The 10,865-nt window shown below is 37.9% G+C and overlaps 1 protein-coding gene across 1 annotated transcript; it reads right to left on the bottom strand.

The window, feature by feature from the left end:
- Positions 1-7,975: 7,975 nt before the first annotated feature.
- Positions 7,976-9,300, bottom strand: LOC113232684. The gene has a single exon (XM_026467457.1). The coding sequence runs from the start codon at positions 9,195-9,197 to the stop codon at positions 8,031-8,033; it is 1,167 nt and encodes a 388-aa protein (XP_026323242.1). The 5' UTR covers positions 9,198-9,300; the 3' UTR covers positions 7,976-8,030.
- Positions 9,301-10,865: the final 1,565 nt, after the last annotated feature.

Raw genomic sequence — 10,865 nt, 5'->3', positions numbered from 1 at the left:
TAATCAAATAAACATGGCCACATGGATCCATTTAGTGTTAGAAACAGTCACATTTAAATGCTTATGTTAGAAAATGTACACAAATAATAGTGAACAACAAAAAAAAGAGTTACTTATTTTTACATATACAGGGTGAGATTTTAAATACTAACAATCTCACAGGACTATGTTACTAACATCATAAATAACAATTTTTGTTACATAACTTTTAGTAATTCATCAGATTTGACTTTTATACGAAATATATTTAAATAGATCGCTCTAAACGGTAATAACTCTACGCAGGACGGGGGTGGGAATCGTCGTGGAGACGCTTACACGTTTGAACTTATTTTAACAAATACAGGTCTAGAAAGTGTCAGATAGTACTAAATAAAACTTAAAAGATTTATTTCGGTGAGTTTATTATGTTTTGTAAAAAGTTCTGCGAGATATTTTTATAATACTAAGCGACGGGACGGACAAGTCGTGTGTCTGGTGGTAAGCGACACGGCTGTCCCTAACAATTGCATTCAGAGCTTTAAATTGCAAAGATCTGAGGGGCACTGCCACTGCCCCCGTTACCCTGAGACATAAGTTGACAAGTCCCATGTGCCTGTAATTTCACCAGCACCCTTACCCTTCGAAACCGTAACGAAATAAAATTCACATTACTGTTTGGCGGCAGAAATTGGTAAGGCAGTACGAACTTTTTGGACGAACTTTTTGACAAGGCGCTGCACTGCTACAAAATTGTATAATTGTGTAAATGTGGTACTATTTTAAAAATAACCCTGTATAATCATAAGCATAAAATTTTAAAATGAAATAAATAGTCTTATAACACACATTAATTGTAATCCGGTAAAACATTCATCTTTTCAGGAAAACAATTCTTCGCCCATTTTGTCACTCCTATCTCGTATCTTTTTTACAACCTTATTTTTTTCACTGTTATTTTCTTACAGGTTTTGACCAACAACAACGATTTGTAGTTTGAAGCGCAATTCTTACATTTACTTAAATTGTATTTGATCTATAACTACAAGTAAAAGGCTGAACAGATGTGAACGAATTTGTTAGACATATTTTATGTAGAAAAACCACAGTTCCTTATGGAATATACGCCATCTATATTTGCACTTTATCCGCCTTTAAAAGTGTCAAAGCCGAGTTATGTCTCGTTGATAGATGGAAGAAGAACCCATAATCAGTAGTACGTAATCTGAATTAGCGTAAATTGTAATTTTTGTCACCTTAAAAATTTCAATGAAATCCGTACGTGTCGTTACGACTGGAATTGCATATACTTTGAACTTAAAATTTTGAAACAATAATCTAAAAACAAAATTAATACACGCCAGCTTTGAACAGAAAATTTTTGTGCACGCCATTTAAGTTTGGAATCTTTTAAAAAGAATATAAGATTTAATTTTCGAACGTGTGTAGAGTCAGGGGGTTATTTTAAAACTTTAAGTTCGATATCATGACTTAGGATACGTTTCTAGATTGCTAGATTGCAGACCACGCATGGTAAATAAAAAATAATAATTAAAAAAAATATTACTCAAACTTTGGTTCCGGATTAAATTAAAAATAATTGTATTATGTATTATGTAATTGTTGATGTTTTGATTTTTTTGTCGAGTTATTTCGTTCTTAAAAGCTCATTTTGTAATTTATTTGAAACTACTAATATCTCCCCATTTGCTATTTGCATATTTACCGCAACTAACTATATACATGAATTTTAATAATTATTACATTAGAAAAAGAGCATTTGTCTTTAAAAATAAATTATTAAATTAAAGAAAGAGTATTATAAACCGGAAAATTTATTATGTGATGGCGGCGCTTTACAGAAATATACTAAAGTGATATATTGTTCCACTACACACTAACCGCCATATCTGACATTTTCGTCGTAACTACGACATACGATCTTGCTTACTTTTTGAAAACGAACGTTCTCCACTAATAAATATGTTACCATACTACACATGAACATAATTATACATGAATATAACTCATAATAAAAAAAGGTGTGAAATGCTAAATCAATTATTACGTTGCCCTGAAAAGCATACATAATGCTAATTACGAAGAGTCCAGACAATATTTACACACACACTGTTTTCTTTTCCTTTATTATTATTACTCTTTACATGAAATTTTCAATTTGTATAATATACATTAATACATTTTTTTTTAGGATACCAAGAGACGGGACGAACAAGTCGTGAGTCTGGTGGTAAGCGACACGCCTGCCCATAACAGTTGCAATACCACTTTTGAGTGGTGCTTTGGTTTTAAGTCGCAAAGATCTGAGAAGCACTACCACTGAGTCGGAGTGTCGCCGACACATAATTGGCAAGCCCCATGTGCCTGTAATTTCACCAGCACTCTTTCTGACTCACTCTGAAACGCAGTAATTCTTCCATTGCTGCTGGAATATGTAAACAAGGCAGTACTTTTGCCTGGATTAACTCTTTCACTAATCGCTCTACTAAATTACCCATTACATCTATTTATGCTCATTCTTCTCAGGGGAATCTGTTTTACGAATGAGTTTAATCAATACGACTATTTTAAGTGTAATTTGCTTACCTATTAAATAAAGATTATTTGACTTTGACTTTGAAACATTATAGATCAAGTGTAATACTGTAACACAGGGTATCCTAGTACAGGTTACGGTCTCTCACAATGGCCTAACATATTATTGTAAATATTTTTTTGTGTATACCTATCTTAAGATCAGGGCTATTGTGATTGGAAATAAACTATTACTTATTTACATTTATATAAATCTCTTCGGTTTATAAACCGCTTCCTGATAGACAACAAAATCCTTTCGTAACACCTAAATCACAAAAAAGCGTAACACAATCTCACAATCAACGAAACAGTGAAAATCCATACAAAATGTACACGAAACCTTATCGGTCGAAAGCTTATCGAACACTTCCATAGTAGGCGCCCAGACCACACACGTCGAAGCGGCGGGACTTTAAAAAAGGAACGCGCCAACCGCGCCTCGTTCGTTACCTCATCACGGGCTTCTTTTTTCAAATTTCTTTTTTTTTTCGCCCGCGGCGTAGGCTAGCTTATACATAGAGCCTCTATATGGGGTTGCCAGTCGAAAAAAATGTTATAAGCCGAATAATGTTGTATGGTCGTATTATTTCGTTCGGGTTTCGGTCCAGGGCATAAATTAGCCCGTTTTATTGGAACGACCGCTTCTGATCTCCCCGCAGTGGATGTTAACTTTTTATAGTTTTTTAAATATTCTCTTAAGAGGTCTTCTTTGAAGATTAGTTTGTTATCAGCCAGTAATAAAATAGGTAAAGGTATCGCCTTAAAAATAAAGAAAAAAGTTTTTTTTTTAAATAAAGAAGGTAAGACATTGGATACTTTTTGGTGGGAAATTCTTTGATGCTAGATAAGAATGATGGTAAATGAGGAATAATTGTATTTTAATAGATAGATTGTAATTTAAGAGGGTAGATCGATTGGTTAGTAGACAGGACATCGTTCTTTACCGTTTTTAGGGTGACTTTGGCTGCCTTAAAACCCTTCTGTCTTTGTAAAAAAAGTCTATAAAAACCTTACAAGGGCATTAATTACTTTGGCAGTAACAGGGGTTTTATACCCCATAGCATAAGTAATATATTTCCCTTTTCTAACGTCAGTAGATTTTATTTTGGACAGTTAATGACCTTTTGTCCATGTCCAGCAGGAGACCTTAGTTTGTGAATATCATTGACATATCGTTTATATCATTATATAGAAAAGGTATTACGCGCCGTGTAAACGTGTCTTTTTTTTCTATTTATTTATCTAAATTTCTATTTTCATACTAATTGCAGCAACCGGCGACAGTATCCAACTACCGCAACCAGTTACTGTGGTGATTTTATATGAATTGTATGAAAATAGAAGTTGGAAGCTATGTAAGCACATTGTCACAGGACATTTTGATAGACATCTCCGGCACTAGCCCGGAGAGCCATTAGAGGATGAGCTAGACATTTCCCGGACCTTCCAGGCGCATAGATTTCTGAAAACTGGGGAGACAACGGCTTAACGGTGGCAACCGTTAGTTTTGCAATGCACAACGGGAACTGAGCGTGTCTGCAGCTCCAGTACCTATCTGAAAAATAGAGGGAGTATTGTACCTATGTATACCCAGAGCGTGGGTCACCCGAGGCACCAGCCTCTTGACAACCGGATGAAGTCCGTGACAAAGGTCTGTGACAACCCTGTACACGGGCTGATCCGGGGTTAGGACCTGAACTTAGAAGGTCCCTGTGCTTGCATATATATACTATAGTGCCTTACCCGCATAACCAAGAGGTTGATTGAACACGTCGAAGATACGCGGCCGTATGAAAATGTTAATATTCGCGTCTAGTCGCCGATTGCTTGTATCCAATACAAGACACGTTTTGGCGTCGCCTGAAAGTTATTACATGATCTAACAAAAACCTTTATTAAATACTATTATCTATTTTCGTTATCTATTTATATAATATGTGGGATGGGGTGGGATATTCTTCTCCAATAAAATAAGGATTTCGTAACGTCTTTCTTTTATTTTCCCTTCAATTTTTCTTACAAAAAACATGAGGCACACGTGTAAAAAACCAAAATCTCTCTGCCGTCTCACTCCTTCCCTACCACCGTTCTTCCTTTTCATTTTCTCACTCATTCCTTTCCTTTACACTCGTCATTCACTCTTATTCTAACACTTTTTATTATAATAGTAAAAATCATCAATTTATTTGTAAACATATATGTTGCTTTACTATATTTTTATTGTGAGAGGTTGCTTATTGTAAACTTTAAATAAATAAATAAACTTGAATTCCCATATGCCATGTGCCTGAGATAACGTCATTTAAAGTGTAAATTAAATGACGTAACTAAATGATTCCATTTTCTTAAATTATCTTTCTCTGTCTCTAATAATAATTATCATTAATTCTCAATCACAATGGTACTGATTTTAAGATCAGTCTAAATAAATTTACTTACAATACATTATTATAGCTGTACGGACCAAATAAAAATTACGCTTTTTAAAGCGTATTGTCAAGGTCTGTACACGGGCGGCTTGTGGTTTAGCTGTTCGCAAAGGTCGCTGAATTCCCTTCGCGTCCAGTACAACAACGTGTTCAGGATGATGTTGAGACTACCCCGGTACTGCAGTGCCTCTGCAATGTTTGCTCTATCCCATACAAGCTGCTTTAATGTGGTCTTGCGGAGTAAGGTAGCATCTTTGGTTAGTAGGCTCCGGGGTAGTGACAACAGCGTTCTGAGAGTTGTTGCAAACGACCACAGAGCGCCTGTACTGAGGCATCTCGTACGGACAATGATTCCGCACGAGATGCCTCGTAAGTACATGACATTTTAGTTTCTAAGTAATTTATAACTATAATTTCATACTAACAATAGTCTGTAAGTTTGTTTCTTTATTTTTACTAACATCAATGGATCCTGTTATCTGAGAGATAAATAATTTGAAATTTTGAAATTATTAAGTCGTGGTCAGAGAGTGGAACCTGAAATTTTTTAAATATTTATTTATTCAATTTGAAGAACAATTTTTTTGAAAAATACGACACCCCTTTATCGCTATGTAAAAACTTAGTGGTTTAAATAAGTACTAAGAACGAACCGAAGACGGTTGCGCGAAAGCTTAAAAGCGCGATAGTTAATTTGCGCGAATGACGATAGCACGAAGACAGATTTGACTCCCATAGCTGCAGGTTGTTGCAATTCAACAGATAGGTAAGTTCGTAGTAGTAAAGCTCCTTCGTCCAGGGAAATACTAAGCAATAATAAGCTAAGCAGTAATGTGAGGACATGGACACATGGGACTTGTCAACTATGTCTCAGGGTAACGGGCGCAGTGGCAAAGCCCTTTGAGCTGCATTGCAACTGTTATGGACAGACGTGTCGTTTAGCAACAGGCCCATGACATGTTCGTCACGTTACTTGATGAAGCTGATGATGAAAATCGATGATTATTTAGTAATTTATTTATTTATAAAGGTGTACCAACAGCATAAATATAGTTTTGTATCAAAAAGTTGTGGTAAGATGAATTGTTCTTAAACATAATATCTGTTACTGGTACACACAACTTTGTAGTATTTAATTAGTACAGAAATAAGTGGGTATAACATAGACCTACCAACGGGTGTGCATATTAATTGAAGAAGAAAAATATTATAATGTAAAATCATTGACTTACAAGTAAATGGACGACGGGTCTAATACAAAAAGCACGAAAAAAATGTCCCAAGTCAACCTATTTAAACGTAGTGACATGTAAAGGAATATGAAAAAGCTAAAACGTTGAATTTAAATTGTAATGTCATCGCAGTACTGTCTAATTTTGCTTGCTTCGCTGTCAGTCGAACAAACGAAGACTAAAGCGTGAATGACGCTCTGTATACGGTTTTAACGCCCTATAAGTTCGGACACTTTTTAGCGCGGACCCGACGTCCATATAATTGTAAGTCAATGTGTAAAATACATAAAAATATAATCTCAGTACTACAGTAGAATACTAAAAAAACCGACATCAAAAGTACGTGGAATTACATCTATTTGCCAAGTTTTATTAAAATCGGTTATCGGAAAATGAGCGAAACTAGATTCATTCATTTACTTCAAATTTAAATGGGGGTTACCAATCAGTACTCCGAAATGACATATTCCAGAAATAACGTTTGATCGAAATTTCACAACCTCGAAAGTCATTTTGAGAGGAAAATGTTTTTTCTTTCAAACCTAACTTAACCTAACGTAACCAAACCTAATCGTGTCTTTGCGGTAAACATCCAACATAACCTGAAAGGTTTCGTTATAATTCGGTTACTACGGTTCAGTACGGTAGTATACGGTTACGTTACTTCGGAAAAAAAATCGAGTTTCTGATAAATGGGACCAATACTGAGGCAACCTCGTTCCAACAAAAAAATAATCATAAAAATCGGTTTACAAATTCGTTTAATGGTTAAGTTATCTATAATGATGATAGATTCATTCAAGATCTTGCTGATCTCGTGTATATATAATCGCTCAATCACAGCAGCTATCGAAATAGTATTCGAGTTTGTGTTTTGAGGGCAATATCAAGTCCACGAAGTCACCTGCCACACGCTCCCCCATAAAATACACTCCCCTCTCCGTGCCCTATCACGGCGGCGCGGCCCGCATGACAAATACCAATTTATATGTTAATAAACCTTTACAAGACATAGAGTGGCTGGTGTACCTGTTTTTTATTAGAAAGAAATATACCTAGTACAATTTTTACTACGCAGTCAAATTATTACTATTATTCTAGTTGTTATTATATACGTATATAACGTATTGCAATATAATACACACGCCGTGACCAATCAATAGTGACACATTCGATATATACACATCAAAAAAAGTTTGCGATCATTTCGAAAAACTGAAATCTTTTTTGTTACTGTTTTGATTATATTATGATTTTTTCTTCTTTTTAGATTCTTTATTTAAAAATAAATTAGAACATAAAACAATGACCCCGTTCAATTGTTTTTTCATATAAAAAGGCTTTCAGTCCTAGCTTACGCTCATTCAGAAATCTGATTTAGTCAATTATAAGCGATTCAAGATATTTTTCGCGGAAAGTTGTGATTGAAAAAATGCCAAGAGGATTATCAGAGGTTTTACGAGCTAGAATAGTAACTTTGAGGGAAGAAGGATACACCACGAGAGTAATAGCACGCAGACTTGCTATATCTCAATCCTGTGTCGTGGCATCGTTGCATAGGTATCACGGAATGGAGAATTTAGCTGACCGACCCCGCAGCGGTCGCCCAACTGTTTTGACAGCTGCCCAAAAGCGCTATATTATTTTTTTTTATTTTTTATTTATTTATTTTTATTTATTCATTTATTTCAGGCAACTAAGGCCCATATAACAAATACCTTACAGACTAACATACATATTATTATTATTATTGATACATACCTTACAAACTAACATACATATAAAATATTAACTATTTACACGAATTACTATTCGGCGACGTGCGACGCAAACAAGTGTCATGTATCGTTCCTCTGAACCGCCGGAACCTGACACCCTTCGGCCAAAACTCTACCTGCATGAAGGTCGACAGATGGGCCGTTGGGACCCTCACCACAAACGAATTAAAGTTAACGTTGTGGCGAGACTCCAAACGTTCGACCCTCAGGGTGAATTGGGCTTTCAACCGGATATACTCCACTATATCCTCAGACTTCGTGGAGTAATGCAGTCGAGACAGGTACAACTGCGTCGTCGGTATGGCCGCACGAAGCAAGAAGTTCTGTCCCGTTAGAGCTGTGCCACATAGATTTCGGCTGGTGGGTTTCTTTCTTCTCTTCTCCACCTTTGTGAAGCCGTCCTCGTCGCACCTGTCGGTCTGCCTCTGAGATTTGGCACCTGCGATTCCAGAGACAGGCATTCGGGGTTTACTACCGCCCTTTGCAGTTTTCCGCAACTCGGGTTTTGAAGTCGCGGTTCCGCTGCTAATAGTCGCGGCAACAGCGGCGTATGCACGCCCGGGCGATGACGTGCATACGGGTGACGTAACCTCCGAGGCGGAGGGGCGGGCAGGGGGGCACGGTGCATTGACAACAGCAATGACCGGCGACATACGAGCCGACTCAATACTGCCGACGGATGCTTTTCGCGCCCCGCGACGCGTGTTGACGTAGGAGACTGTCGGTGACCTACATACCGAAGCGGGGTTGCGTAACAACGCAACTTCGGCACGTAGCTCACTTATGGAGTTATCCGACGCCTCCAATTTTGACTGAACTTCAGCCAAACTCGACTTCAAGGACGTGATGTCCTTTAACAGCCTGGTGACGTCGACGTGGTCAAAGGTGACCGGAGGCAACTTGTGCAGCTCCTTCGCCACGAAAGTAGGCACGTCGTCCGGATCGGTATTCTTCAAGAATGCAGTAACATCCTGAACACTCTTCAAGCCTCCATCCCTCCGACGAGATGGCATCTGCTGCGCTTTGCCGCAGCTCTGGAACAGCAGCATCTTGCCACTGCAAATCTCATCTTCGTTGAAATTAGATTTGCAGATCTGCTCGATGCTGACTTCATCCATTGTGTCGATGGCATTCTGCACGAATGCCAGAAACTCATTGACAATGAGTTGTTGGGAACACATTGTCACTTACGTACATGCAGCAGCCTAAGCCGCGCAAAATCGCGAATTAAAATAATTCTCACAAAGTAGTGCAGCGCGTCCGTTTCCGATCGCACATTGAACACGACTGGAATTAGATTGCTGGCAGCCCGTGATCCAACAATCAACGCCACTAAAATAAAAGCAGAAGTCAGGGCCGCCTCTGGGCTTGAAGTTAGCACGCAGACCGTTCGCAATTGCTTGCACCAGGCTGGATTACGAGCACGGAGGTCTTGGCGAGCTCCGCTCAATTCCCGGCAACGTCAACAACGAAGATTGCAGTGGGCTAGACTTCGGCAAAATGAAGAAGGTGAGGACGAAAACATTTGGCAAAACTGTCTCTTCGTTGACGAATCCCGAATCAGCACTCATCCAGATAACCGAGGTGTCCGTGTCTGGAGAAGACCAGGCGACCGTGAAAGACAAAGAACTGCCACTGGAACAGTTCAGCAAGGCGGAAAATCGGTGTCCTTTTGGGGTGGCATTATGATTGGAGCTAGAACGCCTTTGATCCCGTATCGGGGCTTCATGACAGCAGACATGTACAAAGCAGTTGCTATTGATGATATCGTCAGACCATTCCGAGTAAACCATGGGCACCAATTTGTACTGGTCGATGATAATGCGCCCGCACATCGAGCTCAACGAGTCAATGCTGCTCTTCAAGAATACGATATCACACGATTAGACTGGCCTGCCGGCTCGCCCGACTTAAACCCAACAGAGCACGCGTGGCATGCTCTTAAACGAGCAGTATGGAACCGTGAGCCACGTCCCCAGACAGTTCCAGAGCTCAGGGAAGCCGCTATTGAAGAATGGGATAGGTTACCCCAGGAAATACTGTATAACTTGATCCTCAGCATGCCCAGGAGGATCTTCGCATGTATTCGAGCCAGGGGAGGAGTTATTTTATATTGAATTCACACCTTTTAATAATAAATTGTTGTTTAAGTTTAATTAAAGTCTTTTTCTTTCTATGAAATTTCTATCACTATTACATTATGATTAATGGCTCAATTTTTTTTAAATAAATAATAAAAAATAGTTTTATATTTTAATTTCAAACAGGGTATTCCTATTTAAAGAAAGCATACAACATAGATTTTTTCTTGATAAAGTTAAATTTAAAGAATTATAGGAGCTTATGCTATTGATCGCAAACTTTTTTTGATGTGTGTATATACATACCGTTTTGTAGGATTATTTGTTATAAAAAAAAATTTAAAAATGGATGCCAGAAGACAGATACATCTCACCTGCTAAGTGCACAACATCGTCGACAAAAACAAACTATCTGTTTGATAAACTTACCTGCATTAGGGAGGTTCAAAAAAGGCATACACGTAGAAGAGCAGCAAATCTTCTTGTAGCTCCTAAGCACAGAGCAATAGTGTTCGGGGGCTGTTTCAAATACGCTGCATCGAAAATTTGGAATAACTTACCACCGCCGTTACATAAGAAAGTTTCTTTACGCGCTGTTAACCAACATATGAACAAAACAATGTTCACCGAGCAGAAAGAGACACTCCTGAACTAGCCTTGTTATGTGGCAATAGATAATTAAATAAGACATATAATTTTCTACTGTCATACATTGGTTTAGAATTAGGGTGTACATAATATACTATATACATGGATAGGTAAATTCAT

This window comes from Hyposmocoma kahamanoa, unplaced genomic scaffold (assembly GCF_003589595.1).
Source record: "Hyposmocoma kahamanoa isolate Upper Pololo Valley unplaced genomic scaffold, ASM358959v1 77, whole genome shotgun sequence".
Lineage (NCBI taxonomy): Eukaryota > Metazoa > Arthropoda > Insecta > Lepidoptera > Cosmopterigidae > Hyposmocoma > Hyposmocoma kahamanoa.
The sequence above is the reverse complement of the archived record's forward strand: the minus strand, read 5'-3'. Positions and strand labels throughout refer to the sequence as shown.